The following is a 16,983-nucleotide window of genomic DNA, read 5'->3' on the forward strand; positions in this document are numbered from 1 at the left end:
TTACAGAAACAGAGTGAAGCAGTGGTTTCCAGGGGCTGGGAGGTGGCAGACATGGGGAGATGTTGGTCAGAGAGTACCAACTTCCAGTTACAAAATGAGTACGTTCTGGGAATCTAATGTACATCATGAGAACGATCATTATATACTTGAGCTGCCTAGAGAATCGCTCTCACATGCTCTCACAGCAAGAAAGAAATGGTAATTACGCGATGGGGTATTAGCTAACCCTCAGATGGTAATCATGTTTCAATATGTAACTGTCTCAAATCAACACTGTATACCTTAAACTCATACAATGTTATATGTCACTTACCTCCTAATACAATGTTACATGTCAGTTACATCCTTTAAAAAGGTAAAAAAAATAAAAGTGAAAAAAGAAAATACAACTCTCCCACCACAAACTTGCCCCAGTCACTGAGCAGCATCCCCACTCACCTACCTTTGACTCTTCCTTCTCCCTCAATGCCACCATGCGACCCACAGGCAAATTCTGCCGCTGTTCCCTCCGAATTTGTGAACCTCACCATTATCCCCGCAGCCAGCAGTTTAACACAAGCCAGACCACTCATGGACTTCCCCGGATGGTTAGAATCACAAACACCAAATTCTTACCATATCCCACCCCAGGCCATTCTCCCTCATCCCTCAAGACCTGTAGACATTGTAGCTGGCTTTCCTCTTCTCCCACAGCCAAGGTCTTTTTCCTTTTAGGAACTTCATACATGGTTTGCCTTCTGCCTGGAATGTTCTCCCATCTCCCACCCATTCCTTCTCTCATCCCTTTATCTGGCTAACTCTAATTGATCCTTGAACATCTCCTTTTAAATATCAGTTCCTCAGGCAATTGTCCCAGCCTGTAATCCCACCAACGTCTCAGTGGAAATCTCATGTCCCTGTCACACCATCCCAGGACCTCTACTCCCACCAGACCCTGGCACAGGTGGGGGCTATGATGGTTTTGCTGGGCTTCAGCATCCAGCACAGAACCTCCCAGCACATAGCACAACAGCCAACAAGCGCTTCAAGGATCAGATGCGAGTATACAGCCCAGGCCACAGAATCCATCGAGACATCCACAAGTACTGAATAACCAACAGGATGTTCTCAAAGTAGTTTTTCTTACTGACTATGAATAGGTGCTCCTTCCCCCAAACTCTTCAGACACAAAAAGCACAAGTCTCACCATGCCCTCTGAACTTACTTGAAAATGCTCAACGCAGGCCAGCAGAGACCCTGTCCGCGGCTCACCCATCACGCTGTATTTCATAAGTTTTCTGCCCTCTTCCAGCATTTAAGCAATAACAACAACGACAACGAAAAAGTCCACCACCGCGGTCAGCAGGCCTTGCTCCTCGGGATACAGATTGCTTTCTTATCCCATACCTCAAAGCTCGTTACACAACAAGACACATAAGACCAGGAACAACTAGAAATTCACCCCAAGGTAAAATTCCACATCAACTTCAAAAAGAAGCCCCCAAGATAAAATGGCAGGAACTTTTGAAGCTTTTTGCCATCTTGTAAGATACAGACTACACAAAAATACCACCACTTTTGGTACAGAATCTTTTTTTTGCTGGGTACGAAGGAAATTAAATGAAAGTCTTTGTATAGCAAAGATACTGGAGGTGGTGTGGGTGGACACGGTGCCTCCTAACCCCACAGCTTATGGACTGCTGAAGGCAAGTGCGCCAAGACTCCAGCACCACCACTTAGCACAACCAGACCGCTTGGCCCTCACGGCAGGGGTTGGGGAGGGATGGGCCAGGACACAAAGAAATATAAACTTAAAACACCACAGAGAATGAAATAGGAGCTAGTTATGTGACTTAGAAAATGGGCCTGGAGGGGAGAGGATCCTAGAACCTGAATTTCTCAGGGGTGTGGGGAGGGAAGTAGGAGGAGAGAGAAAGTAAAAGAAATGGAGGGAGAGATGGATCTGTTGTGTAAATTCTTATTTTTGTGGCTGGTTAAAAAAAAAAAAAAATTCAAGATATCATCCTGGGGGATAATTTCCTCTCTCTTCTGAACACACACTAGGAACCGCTGCCTTCTAATAAACAAGATGCCCTACCCATTACAGTGACTAAAATTTGTGGGGCTTGTTTCTTAATTTAAATATTATTTGATCAATTAAACTCTATTTGTTAAAAATATTTATTCTGCACATCTACTTTTTTATAATGTGGTAACCTATGTACCACATTAAAAAAAAAAATCTAGGTTAAAATATTCTGACAAAGAGCTTTAGTTTAAATCCCCATGTGAAAATTCTGCCCCAAATGGGTACTAGAGAAAGTTATTTTCTTAGGAACTGATGGTAGTCACAGTCTCTAATGATTATTAACAAACACTGAACACTTCTCTAGTTTCAAAAGAAAACATTAGAAATAATTATGAAATAACTTGGCCCAGAAATTACAATAAGCCCAAATTTCGGAGAAACTAGGAAGCAATCCTTAGACAATTATTTTGAAACATGTCTGATGAAACGGCGTGATGGGACGTTTTCTTTAAGAGAAGGAAAAACAAAATGAGCAGAAGAGCCCAGGGTGTGGAGGAGAGTTAGCCATCCACCAGCAGAGCCGGATACAACCCAGGCTCTATGAGCCAAGGCTGAGCTATACACAGACCCAAATGACCCATGAGCCATCGTCCAGAATGGGCCCTTTATAAATACAGACATGCTGTGCCTGCCAGATTGATTTTAGCTGACGCACTGCCTTATGCCCAGTGAAAAGGGGATTATCCATTCGTAGTCCCAAGGTGTAGGACTCCTCTAGTCCCCAAACTGTATGGGACCACTAGATGGGTGCAGAGGTCAGCGAACACAGCCTTTCTTTCTCCAGCCTGACCTGCCCATCTCCCTCTACCAACCCCGCCCCCTCCAGTTCCGCCTCCTCACCCCTTAGTGCCAGGTGAAGACTGCAGAACTGCACAATTACGGGGCTAATCCGTGTCACGGAAGACACCATTCAGTTGCCACAAATTTGGTTTCCTTTTAACCCAGCTGATGGCTCTGCCCCACTCCCAGAGTCCGCCCTCCTCCACAGCCTAGAAACTCTACGCAATGGCCATTCCCCAGGCCCCCAGGAGCACAGCAGAAAGAAGTTGCAGTTGCCAGTTGTGGCTCCTTGGGACAAGGAGTTGTGGCTCCCTGGGACACTCCATCTGCAGTGTGGCTCGGAGTGGCGGCTGTGGAAAACACGCCTCCTAAGACAGCAGAGGATGAAGGAACCTGAGTCCCCTTGAGCTGCCCTGGCCAAAATCCACACTGGCTCTGGACAAAAAGTCTTTCCATCTCCTCAGATTGTTCATTTCTAAACATGAAAATAAGTACTTAGGGTTTACACCGGGCCAACAGGTCCTGTGGGCTCTCTAGAGGGGCGCTCTCAAGGCGGAGAAGCCCCAACCTCACCCTTGGGCGATGGTCACCAGAGCCATCCGCAACCTCCATCCACCCCCACAGGGGGCTGTGTCCACTCTGAACCACTTCTAAGATTGGCACGTTCTCTCCTCTCAAAGAGAAAAAAAAAAGCCTCCAAGAGATTTTAAAGATAACATCCTTTCTCTGTAGCTTTAAAAAAAAAAAAAAAAAAAAAAAAGTGCAGCCCTGCCAAGCATTTCCAAAAGCAGAGAAATAAATTTCAAAGCCTGGACACACAATGGGAAATGCAGGGAGGCAGGAAAAGTGAAAAAGACGTGCTTCCTCGTTTTACCCTCCAGGACACGGTAACTCTCGCACTTTTTAAAAATCTTTGTATATGACTAAAATGGTTTTTATATGGCATTCACGTTTCTCAGAGAAACCTGCATCAGAAACCCAAACCGACAATATCCCGTCATCTGGGACGCTACCCCTGATGATGACCCAATTTATAGTTCACGGAACAGAACCAGTCACAGAGAAGTGACTTTCTACTCCCTTAGGAAAGAACAAGCTACGAGGCTCCGGGAGAGGAGCCGAGAACTGGGTCCCATCCTCGCTCTGGCCACTAACTCAGCGTGTGACGTTGGGCAATTCACTCAGGGCATCTCTGGGCCTGTTTCCTTTTCTGAGAGCAGGTGGGGGCGAGATGATCTAAGGTCGCTTCCAGCCCTGAAATCTTGACATTGGAGGAGTGTGGGTCACCATGAGTATCCGTGTTTCTACAGGCTTGGGGGAAGGAGGAAGCTTCTGGGAAAATGTCAACCTTGCTCTGTGCCTCATTTATAACATAAGAATTTGTAGAACATTTTCACACACAATGACTCAAGATGTGGTTTAACGGAAATAAATCACTTTGTAATACACACACACACACACACGTATATTTAATATTCATATAACAGAGGCATAATTCATTAAGTAATATATACTCAATTACACCAAGCTACAAAATAAGGAGGCAGTGAGCCTGAAATCTGACACAATGCGTCTTAAGATTTTTCTACTTAAGAAAATCATTTTGCCATTTTTAGAAATTACAAGTAACATCGAGGCAAAATAGATTAATGGGTAACATTTTGTGGTACTTAAATAAAAAATATATGAATTATTTCATCCTTTGCATAATTCTACCTGTCATACATTCGTTATAAAAATGTGTCTCCCATTAATTATTTCAAAAGTATGAAGTCCAGCTCATGATATAAATATACAGAAGAGAATATTCTAATACTGAGCCATCTTCTCAAGAGGTTAATTTATAAATTCCACTTTCATAGCCTACAAAATCCAAATGTACATTAAAAATATATGTAGACATATACTCTATGTTGTAGTCTCTCACTAGTAAAAACAAATGTTTCCTTTGTTAAACCCACAGGCTCTCAAAGCCATGGACGTACATATTAAGTTTAACTTAAGCCTTTCCAAATTCATTTCTTCTCTCCCTTTACAATCAATCAGTCCAGATAAAATTTTGCTGATGTTAACGTAGAATGTTACTTTCCAACAATTAACATAAATTTGGGTGGGGAGGATTGGAAAGTCTCAAATCCAGCGCTTCCCTTTTGAATTTTCTAATTCCCTCTTCTGCAATTCACCTCCGCTAAATGAGTTTTTCAGAAACGGATCTGAGGTTGTTTTTTCTTAAATTGCTTTGGCACCATCTCCAGTCTCCCCCAAACCATGGTGATAGTGTCCCATTAACTGGAGACCACAAGGCTAGACTAACCCAACACCAGGAGGAAGGAGTGGTGGAAAGACCTGGAAAATTTCCGGGTGCATAACAATCACTAAGATCCAATACCAGAAAACAAATATCTTCTAGATATAAGCCATATCCAAGACTATTCCAAAAATATATTTTTTTAAAGAGAGAAAAATGGATAAACAACGGCTGTTATCAACAAAAGAATATTTTCTTCATCTCCCCCCAGTAAAGGAAGCAAATGCCTTTATAAGGTCACTTACGACAATGTGTGCCGGCGACGGAGAGCGGGCATCCTTGAGGGCTTGTCTGCTCTGGAGGGTCCCCGCCTGGACATCAAGCAGTGGCCATTTCATCTGGAGATACTGGAGGAAGGAAACAAAATGAATGTGGCAAATGAGTTTAGAAAAGAAACGCAAAACCGCTATCCCAAGACATCACTCCTGGGATGCCTGATACACAGATGAGTAACTTATAAGGACATGCAAATAACAACACTGAATAAACTTTAAAAAATTTTTAAAAAGCATGCAAATAACAACAACATCAACAGAAAAGTCATGCCACACCAACAGGTTCTTCCTTAGATTAGAGCTCATGTTCAACAGGTGTGTTTCTAGAACATCAATACTATCAGCAAGTAGAGTTTGGTCTTTGCAATCAAACGTCAGGCTGGCTCCAAGTTACAGGATTTCATTAATCCTGCCTCGTGTAGAGGGAAACATAGAGATGCGGGAGAGACAAGAAGGGAGCGAACAGAGGCCTTTCAAAGGAAAAAAGCAAACCAGAGTCTCCAGCCGGAGGTGTCTAGGAGACCACCAATTCCAGATCTGCTCTTTGAGTGACCTTCACCTCTAAAATGCCATCATCCTATACTTCAAAGTTGAGTGTACATACATACACGTGCGACTGTCCTTTAGTAGAAACTTCCCCAGTAGTTGAGGATGGAATTCCTCATCCAACCCAAAAGCTTATAAAACAAAACTACTTCTCAGGGCACCTGGGTGGCTTAGTCCATTAAGTGTCCAATGTTTGGTTTTGGCTTAGGTCAAAAAAATAGTAAGACATCAGGGTCTTGAGATCAAGCCCCATGCTGGGCTCCACACTCAGCGGGGAGCCTACTTGAGATCCTCTCTTCCCCTGCCCCTTCCCTGCTTGCTCATGCTCTCTCTCAAATAAATAAATAAATCTTTGAAAAAAAAAATACTTCTCAGGAAAAGATGTACAAATAGGACATAGTGCAAATTATACATTCATCTTAAAGGCCTGAGAAAATTCTTAAATATGCACAAATTTACCACAGAAATTAAGTTAAAGGTATAAGCCAACGACGTCTATCACCACTCCTCTCTGAGGTGGAAAATACATGGCACAAGGAAAAGGAAGTTATTTCTGTCACAAGTGATACGTCAGCTTTCAGAAGGACTTGAACAATCAACTGACCCAACTCCCTACTGCACAAACAAGAAAATGTGAGGTGAGGTGGCTTGCTCAGTCACAGAGATACTTAGCACACGTATAAGCAACACCAAAACATTTCACTTTGTGGGTGACATCACACCAATTTTACTCAGGAAAACTTCAGAAAACTGAACAGAACTGAGGACGCAATGTTTAGACTTTAACAAGGACATCACCAGCCTTTGTATGTCTGAAGGCCCACTGTGTAAGGCACCAGTTAATGCTTGGAGGTAATATAAGAGGCCATCTTATCTTTTCAGAGGTCCCAAAGCAAATTAAATGGCTAGTTTTCATATAAATTATACAGGGAATTTTACTCAATGAATATTAATTAAACTCTTTGTACATGGCCTTCTTGTGAAGGATTAAGAAAGATGTCTGCCCTCAAGGAGCTTATGCCTGTGGGAGGGAACCAACTCACACTCAGATTCAATCTAGATAGAGTGTAGTAGAAATGGCAGACTCAAAATCGTGCCTCGGGAATGTCAAGAAAGAAGATGGGATTTCTGAGAAAAGATACATGGAAGGCTGCACCGAGTAGGTCTTGTTAAGTCAGAAAGATTTCAACAGAAAGACAAAGGACAGCCAAGGGCAGTCCAGAAAGAAGGAAGGGTTGGCTCAAATCCCATATGAAATAGAAGGGCAAAAGCCACAGACAAGCTTTCTCAGAGCTTCCTTAAAGGTACAACTGCCCAGCGAATTAAAACCAAACACAGTGACACCTAAAACTAGAAGGTATACCTTCTAGTACACCTTTGGTAGGCATACCAAAGTGCACAGCCATTTTCCCAACCTAGATCTGTACAAGGTAAGAGCACTTTAACCTCAGAGCTGTTACCCAGAAGGCTCCTGTGTGAAGGAACCTGGTTACTGGTTCTGGTGACACACCACACAACTCTGCATCAAATCCCTCTGCTTCCATGGACCTCTAGTTTGTCATCAGTCAGCTGATGGGGATGTCCTATCTGGGATGGGGATGAGGTCAGGGCTGCGCCAGCACTTACGGATTCTGGACTCTCAGACAGTAAATACGAGCAGGCACTCCACTCCCCCCCTCAGTCACCCTTATAAACAAGTCATTTCCAAGTATCTTCTTTGGGGACCGTAGCATCCCAAGTTGAGAGCCACTCAATAAACGTAATCTATGTTTCCGTGGTCTCCTCAGCCTGTAACCCAAGTAGGCCATAGGAACCTACTCCGCCCCACCTTGCCCTGACTGCTTCCCATTCTCACCTCCCACATAAATATACGAGCCTCATTGGTCAGAACCACTCAATAGCATCAGTTCCTTGAGGCCAACCAAAATGGACACCTGCCAATACTCATCTCTCCTCTCATAAAATCATGTGAGGAAAAACACCCAGCTGAGTGCCGCACACCGACGCCTCATGCTACCCTCAGTGGGCAGGGTTAGGTGAACAGACCGGTTCCCATCTTTGGCCATCTGCAAAACAGATTTGATTGCATCCAAATCCCTGCTCCATAGAATTCGGAAATTTAGGCTTTGTTTAAGGTGACAGACCTGCCCTGAGGACCCCACCAGAGAACTGTCATACCCATAATGCAATATTAACACGGAGTCTTATAATTCTTATTTTACATAAAAGCTTCATTGTGTGCCATATCCAATCTCCGCAGGCTACCTGCACCACTATTTTTATGAGCCTACATTTCAGCGCTCCGAGCCTACAATACACATAATTTTCAATTATGTTAGGGCAGCCCAGGATCACTGCCTATATAACATTACTGGTTGGAGGAAATGAGACTCGGCCCCACTGCCCAGAGAGAGCTAACCAAATCCAGATGGTGGAGGAAGACAGCCCCAGTCCTGCTGGCTTGCAAGGACTCCATGGTGACAGCCTCAACCTCTTTCTCCCAGTGCAACTTGATCCCACAGAAAGGCTGGGCCCCTGCAAATCTGTGCCCGTCCCTTGGAAATAACTGGCATTCAGGCTGACGAGGTTCCTTCTGGGGAAATAAGTATTATGTCAGGATTTTTTTAAAGGAAGTTATTAACCTCCTCCAAAAGTGATGGGTTTCCCAGGTTCCTTCATCTTCTACAATTGGTCCTTATTAATAAGGAAAATAAATAAATAAAGGGAAGAAAAAGGAAATTAGGTCCGATTAGAGCCTAGAGGCAAATCTTTTCCTTCCTGGAGACACTAAGAAGCGGGAAATTCTGTTCTGTTGGGTCCTAAAGGAAGACCCGAAGGAGGGGGCATCTCAGGTTTACGGAAAGGGCTGGAACACCATGCCACATTTTCCCCCTGGTCCAACTTCGGTTTTATATCCTTTTGGGGAAGGAAAAAAAAAAGTTCCCACCATCCCACTATAAAAACAACACTGCGCTCCAGCTCCCTTCCTTTCAGGCCGTTCAACGTGGAAATTATGAATTGCCTACAAAAACATTAAACTTTTCAGCAAACTGCAATCAAATGGGGCCGTGGGAATTCCTGCATTGAAAACTGTTGAAATGGAGTCCTGCTCAACTTGCATTTTGCAAAAAAAAATAATAATAAATATATAAGGCCATCTTGGCTTAAGTGTTTCATCCTTTGTTTAATACTAATGTTCTGCTCATGGCCCATTAGGGTTTTTCCCCAAATCATATTTTATGATATGTCTCAGGGAGCTTAAGTTAAGCTTCAGACCTGTGGACAAAGTCTCGAAATATATACAAAACCCACAGTCTGAGCGGAATCAAGGCTCTTTAAAACGCCTGTTAAATTGTCAGCGAAAAAAGAAAAAAAGATATGCAACTCAAAGTTCTCCTCCCCCTCTTCCTCCAATAAAAAAATTAAAAGGACAAGGAAAGGCAGAGGGGGGGGGGTCTTCTGAATCAGAGGATCCCCCCCAGGATCTAGGTACAAGTGGGCCTGAGGGAACCTGCTGCCAACAAAGTCACCCCATTATCGTGGGTCCAGCTTCTTTCAGTACAAGGAGGGGCGGCTCCAAGATCCTGCATCTATCTGAGGGCAAAGAGGCCTCCGTACAAAAATTAGTCTCCTAAACAAATAGGGCAACTCAAAGGCCAAAGATGATGCTGATAAGAAGGTTCCCAGGAAACCCCACACGGCTGATAAAATACCAAAGCAGCTTGGCAGCACTTCCTGTCAGTCAGTCCATCTCACAGACGGACAGGCAAGGGGAGTCCATCCCCTTACTTGTTCAGGACGGGGTTGGCAAACTTTTTCTGTCAAGGGCCAGAAGACATACATATCTTTGGCTCTGCAGCCCATCTGGTTTTGGTCCTAACAGCTCAGCCACGGCAACACAGAAGCAGTCGTGGGCAATACCTGTTCCTACTATGTCATGGCCATGTTCCAATAAAACTTTATTTATATATACTGATATGTAGATTCCATAGGACTTTCCTGTCACAAAATAGTACTCTTCTCTTGTTGTTGTTTTTTCCAACCGTTCAAAAATAATAAAAACCATTTTTAGCTCAAGGCTATACAAAAAGAGGTGGCAGGACAGCTTTGGCCCTGGGCCACAGTTTGCCACCCATGGCTTATGGAATGAATGTATAAGACCTGATTTTGTGTCAGACAGGATACATTCCTTCACTGGGCCTAAAATCCAGACAGCCAAACACGATTTTTCAGTGGCCCAAAGGCGACATTTTGGATTGAATCGTCACTGGCAGACTCCAGTTTGGGGAGAAGACCTTGGAAAAGAATCTGAGCTCTCCAGCCGTGACTCCCAGTCACAAGGTCTACCCACTAGACCACAACCTCTCCGAAATAACTATCCCTCCTTTCCAAAATGGAAGTTTGAAAAGCCCTGAGCAATTCTGACTGGAAAAGGTTCACGTGTTCGAAAGTTCTCTCCCACTTCCCAGGAAAGACTGGCAATGTGTCACATGTCATCGAATCATCTGGAAAGAGCACCGGGCAGAAATGCCACAGGTCATGGGCAATGTGCCCCGTGGGCTTTGGGAATCACGTTTCTAGGTTGAGAAGCTCCCCTCTCCAGAGCCTTTCGGTGTGTACTGCTCTCGCACATCGCAAGCCTGGAATGAAACCGGTACCAATGCTGCCCACCCCCAACAGATGGCATCAGCTATGGGCACCGGCAGGATGGGGAGGCGGGGGCCACCGTGGGGCCTGACCAGACCGCTAAACGGAGATAAAACTGGCTTCTTCTGGAAAACTAGGCCCCATGGAAAACCTATCACCCAGAAAAGGACTGATTTTAAACACCAGGAAGGCCTTGCTCCCCTCCCCTGCCTGGTAGATAGGCATCCTTGACCTAAGTACAACAACAAAACAGCCTCTTCAATCCCAGCTTTCTCAGCAGGTGTGCTTCTTCCTAGGAAAATCCATTTTTCAATAATTTAAAGTCATTCGAAACCATCCTCATGAAAAATCACAACACCTGAGTCGTCCTAACTCCCAAGCCCCAGAAAGCACCTGTGTTGTGTTTCTTATAAAACAGAAAGTCACGGGGCGCCTGGGTGGCTCAGTGGGTTAGGCCGCTGCCTTCGGCTCAGGTCATGATCTCAGGGTCCTGGGATCGAGCCCCGCATCGGGCTCTCTGCTCAGCAGGGAGCCTGCTTCCCTCTCTCTCTCTCTCTGCCTGCCTCTCCATCTACTTGTGATTTCTCTCTGTCAAATAAATAAATAAAATTTAAAAAAAAAAAAAAAAAAAAAAAAAACAGAAAGTCACTACTTTGCCCAAACACCCAAACCCAAGAGACCACAAGCCAGGACCTCTCACATCCAATCCCACAAGTCCTTCATCCTCTGCGAGATGACCGTTGACCCACGTTTCACGGCCAAATCTGAGGCCATGCTGATCTGCCCCAAATGCGCCAGCCAGAAGGGGTAAAGCATGATGGTAAGGTGACACCCCTCTACTTTACAAAAGAAAAGGCTACCAAAAGCCACTCCTGCTAAAGAAAAATGGAAAAACTCCAAGAGTGAGACAACAGGAAGCCCAAGTATATCGCCAACAGCACACACGCCTTTCTTCAGGGGCTCACGTTGGGAGGCACAGCCTCAAGGGGCAGCACCCCCCACACACACACACAGGTCTGTTAAAGAACACGTTTGGCTCTCTCTTCAGAACCTACCTCATTTCTCAGAACTGGAAGATGGAAAATTCAGCCCATCTTCTATAAATAAGTAATTCTGTCCCGGGGGTCAGGGAAACCCAATATATCCAGTAAAGTTAAATTATAGAAGCAGTGATTAATATTCTGTTCTACCCTGAGAATCATACAGGTACCAACAGGTTTCCCAAAGCTAGCATAGATCGCATATACCTCACAATGCAATGTCACCAGAAGTCATCAGAATCCTGAAGGACCCGCACAGCCACCATTACAACATAGGTTTGAGCAATTTTCCCACAGAGGCAGGAGGCACAGATTAGGTTGCTTTGTTCTCAGTTAAAACACAGCCCAGGAATTGCTTCTTTTTTTTTTCTTTTAATTAAGATTTCCCTTATTTATTCAATAGAGAGAGAGAGCAGCAGAAGTAGAGGGAGAAGCAGACTCCCCACTTAGCAGAGAGCCCGATAAGGGACTCGATCCCAGGACCATGGGATCATGACCTAAGCCAAAGGCAGACGCCTAACCGACTAAGCCACCTAGGTGCTCCAGGAATTACTTCTTTTGAAATATCCACATAAGAGCCTAAGATAGAGGCTCTAGTTAAAGAAGCATTATTTGCCCATAAAATTTTCTTACAGAAAAAGAAAATTCAGGAACGTGTGATTGTGGCTAGATGGGATATAACATATGCAAGTATATACTATAGTTAACAAAGGAAAGAAAACCAAAGACTTCGAGGGCTGGGTACATTCTGAACTTGGAGAAGGAAAAAAGCCACAGAAGAAAATGAAATAAGAAGCTAGGATTGACTTTATCCCCCCCCCCTTTTTTAAGTAACACTAAACATAGTAGGAACTTAGGAATGTTTCCCTTAAAGTCACTATCCATTTCTCGACATAAAAGGCATATGGGGGAAAGGAGGGGTATCAGGTTCTCGTGTAAAGCAACAATTTAATAGCTCTGCCTTCTATCTCTAGGAGTCAGTTGCTATGAGATTTTTAAATGAAATCCTTGCAGTTCCCCTTTTCTTCCTCATCCTAACAATCCAAAGGGTCATAACAGTATGGCTTCACATTTAGGGAGCCCTTTGGAGTTCAAAACCACATTCACTATAATCCTATAAGATAAACTAGCAGGAAGTTGCAACTGAAGCCAGTAGAATCGAGACCCAGCTTACCTGAGGGCCCTGGGTCAGCTGGCCTTCTTGTGTGTAGGCCTCCAGGCCACTGGTGTGTTTGCACACCAGTATCTCACAGGGAACATGGCCCAGTGGCCCCAAAGGAATGAACCGTTCTCTCCAGCTCCTATCAGCTCTCTTCTTCCCCCTAACGAGGTCACTAGGCAAACATTAAATTATTTTCTTCCAAAGCTACTAGAAAATTATTTCTACCAGAGCTACTGAGGCCACTGGTACTAAGGGGGTAACTGAGCAAAACAAGCAAATAACAAACCAAAAAATTCAACAACCAAAACTTTTCATGTCACCAGCCCTCACAAGGACCCCTGTCCTTGAGATATTTTTGCATTTCCTAGATCAGTGGTTTTGCAGGGAGGCTATGGTTTGGCAGCTCAGGGAAGCACAGTTGGATAGAATTTCACCAGGCCCTTCCTCTCAAACCCAGCCAGCCCCTCCGCGGGCTGGGACCTAGGCCTTCCTTCCATCCTCCCAAAAAAGTCACTCTGAAAATCATGGCTGTGCATGCCTGGGGTAGCAGAAGAGGGAGAAAGTGTCCAGTAGCCCACTTTCCACGCCCACTTCTGCCACTATCTGGACGATCACTTCATTTCTTCACTTTGGCAACCTCTCCCTCACTCTGGGCCTAAATCTATAAGCAATGAGTCACTAAATTCTACTCCTGAAAACAATATTACACTACATGTTCACTAACTAGAATTTAAATAAAAATGTGGGGAAAAAATTTTAGAAAGACTACCACATGCCACTAGAGATCCCAGAATTTCAGCGTCATGCCAGGACTGGATAGGACTTTGGAGTGAGTAAGGGAGTAAAAGTAAGCACACCCTCCTATGATAGGCCTGTGTACTTCCGGGCCCACGTAATGGTGTGGTGGGGTCATGTGCCTCGTCGCAGCTGGTGAGCTGGGACATGTGTTGTGTCTGGCCTGCAACACTTAACCCTCCAGAGTGGATTTCCTTTGTCACAACAATGCAGAGCACGTGAGAAGGTGGCTTTTCCACCAACCTATGACCCAGATTGAAGAACGGAGCAGAGCCTTAACAGCACCAGGGACGGATACGTAGTCTGAGCAGTAAGTAACAGTTTGATATAACCCACTGAGATTTAGGAGATGTTATTTACGACAGCATAACCTAGCCTCTCCTCACCTATATACCCACTTGCTTTCCTGCTTAGAAGAGACATACAACAGAAGTAATCCATGTTCTGTTTTCTACGGCTAACAGAAAAAAAAAAAAAAAATCGAACAGGAATTCTGAAATCCATTAGCAAAGGAAGGAAAGAAGGAAACTGAGGAAATTCACTCAAAAGTTCCATTCTCTTCTAACACACAAATTACCGCAGCACTCAGAAAGCTCATGCTCTGGGTCCAGTGTGGACTAATTACTGAGGCCTAGAGCAGTCATCTAAGAACCAGTCAATGGGACAATAAACTAGCCAATAGTATAGGGACGAACCCAAGGAAGTAGAAATATTATAAAAGAAGATTTAATTCTTGATGTTGACATGGTCCCTACAGTTCCCACACCTTGAGTGAGGCTTTCCCCCGTCCCACTCTGGACCTGCTCAATCCAACTATCTGGGAGTGGGCCCAAGCATCTGTAATTGTCACGTGACACCAATTATCAATAATTAGATTAAAGTACCGAAACCAGGGCAGTATCAATACTGAGCACGTTGTCTGTTTGTAGGCTCCATTTTTCCCAAAGTTGTTTTAAACTTCTATAGTGATTGTCACTCCATTTTTTTTAGGTAGCCAAAGCAGAAAAGCTCCAGACCCGATTTCAGCTCAGGCTGTGATCTCAGGGTCACGGGATCGAGCCCCACGGGATCAAGTCAGGCTCCATCCTCAGTGCTTGGGATCCTCTTTCTCCCTCTCCCTCAGCCTCTGTCTCCCACTCACTCTTGCTCTCTCTCTAAAATAAATAAATAAATAAGTCTTTAAAAAAATCTACGAAAGTGAAGAAAAGCAGAAATGAAGTGGCTTAGCCCCGCAGTTATGAAGGGATTCTGAACCAGAATGTAGAGTTCTAGTATTTTCAGGCCAGGACTCTTAAAATCTCTTAAAGGAGATGCACGGGGACAAAACAGACAGTGCAGCACGCACCCCTACACAGGGAGCAGGTGGGACATCAGCCTCAGAGACAGTCTCGTGCTGGCGTGACCCAGAGCCACCCAGGACTCGCCATGGCAGAGTCTTCAGGCGGCCTCAAGACCCAGCTCCCCCACAGAGAGCTATGGATCTATCCCAAGCCAAGGACAGCCCTACCAAAAGCAGCCAAGTCCCTGAGCCATGGGTCAGAGGACAAGAAGCCACTGGAAGAACTTGAGAGCAGAAGCCCTCGCCCTCCTATCCCGTTCCAACAGGTCGCCCATCATCACCCCCAGACAGGGTAGAGCAAACTCCTTCCCCACAGCCCCCCATGGTAACTAGCAAATAACGAATGCTCGCATGCCACTGGAGGAACCTCACGTTAAGAGCCAGACCAAAGATGACCTACTCTGTTCACCACATTCTTTTATTATTGCTTTCTATTTAAAAAAAGGCCAAGTACAGTCCAACTGATTAGAATGTGTTAGTTAACACCTGCTTGTCTACACACGTGCTCAAGTGGATAGAGGCACCTGCAGGCCAGGAAAATCAGCTGGAAGATACAGAGTGGCAGGTGGACCGGGAGCTCAGCAAATATGGGGTCCACTGGGGTAAGAGCACACCCAAGACTCAGCTGATAAACGGGCAGGGAAATGGTGGTCTATCTGTGCACTGGAATATTACTTGGCAATAAAAACAAGGCAATACTGACCCATGCTACAATAAAGATGACTTTGGGAAACACGCTAACTTAAAGAAGGCAGACCAAAGTGTTCACATATGATAGGATTCTAGACAATTCCATGGAGACAGAGATTAAATTAATGATTGCCAGGGACTGGGAGGGGGGAGATGGGGAATGATTACTAGTGGGTACAGAGTTTCCTTTGGGGGTGACAAAACTGTTCTGGAAATAGTGGAGACATTTACACACCACGGTGAATATACTAAAACCGGCGAACTGTATACTTTAAAAGCGTCCATTTAATGGTATGTAAATTATATCTTGATTTTTAAAGTGAATTACAAAAAAGTGCACCAAGGCACTTGATGGTTATCAGACTCATTTCAAAAACAAGCGGGCAGGGGAGGGCACACAGTCATGTCTGCATAGGCTCCACCCACAATGCCATACCGCCTAAAGAAGGAACTGAAAAAACAGGTGAACAAACCTATTCTTTCAAGAAACATCTGACCCTCCAAAGCTTCTTGGGAAACAAGCAGCTTCCAGACGTGACTGGCTGGGGCAGGATCCTGGGAAAGGACCATTTCCATAGCAGGGGAAGGCCAAGGCTCGAAGAAGCTGGGAAGAACATAGCACACCCCCGATGAAATGCGCGGAGGGAGAGACACAGCAGACAACTACCCAAGTGGGTGATGACTGTCTGTTTCAAGGCAAACCAAACAGAGGGGAGCACTTGAGTCAGCAGAAACCTGACCCCTCTCAGAGCCCATTCCCCATCACCCTGTGGGTTCAGGCAGGCCAAGCCAGCTTTGCGCCTCAGTTTCTCTAGCTACGACGTGGGCATGGAATCACCTGCCCAGAGTCTCCCAGAGGACTTCCTCGCCGTATTGTCCACCCCAGAGGATACGCTGTGTAAATGGACGGGACAGTTAAGATTTGTTAACTTCTTCCTTCAACTGTGCGGGGGAGTTAAAAGCCCAAAGTCCCAAGTCTCCCGGGTGGCAGAGATGACCTCTGAGAGCGCAAAGCCAGAGAGTAACAGGGTCCTGGTGACCTGAGAGGGTTATTTTCCATCCATGACTCGGCAGGATTGCGGCAGATATGAAAATCAGGAACTCTTAAAAGAGGGCTTTCTTTCTCCGCAGCCAGCAGCTCTCAAGACTTGGGATTTCTACGACTCGGTTCTCCTCCGTATTCTGTCCTGTTTCTCTCCCCCCTGTTCCACAGCAACAAAAGACAACGCGAGTCTTGGCAGTCAACAAGCAACCAATTAACGTGCTTTTAGTCAGTCGACGGGGGAACAAAACTGCGAGACAGACCTCGGCTCCTGTCCTCAAAGTCCAGCTG

General features: G+C 45.0%; 1 protein-coding gene across 44 annotated transcripts in view; it reads right to left on the minus strand.

Moving 5' to 3' along the window:
• The window catches only part of TCF7L2 (transcription factor 7 like 2), a 196,775-nt gene that overhangs the window by 115,418 nt on the left and 64,374 nt on the right, over positions 1–16,983 (minus strand). For all 44 annotated transcript variants that reach the window (XM_045068560.1, XM_045068562.1, XM_045068563.1 and 41 more), the window contains one exon: positions 5,402–5,503. In XM_045068560.1, coding sequence (XP_044924495.1) covers positions 5,402–5,503 — 102 coding nt within the window. The remainder of the gene's footprint in view (positions 1–5,401; positions 5,504–16,983) is intronic.

The sequence above is a fragment of the Mustela putorius genome, unplaced genomic scaffold, assembly GCF_011764305.1.
Source record: "Mustela putorius furo isolate JIRA1106 unplaced genomic scaffold, ASM1176430v1.1 tig00003909_pilon_pilon_pilon, whole genome shotgun sequence".
Classification (NCBI taxonomy): Eukaryota; Metazoa; Chordata; class Mammalia; order Carnivora; family Mustelidae; genus Mustela; species Mustela putorius.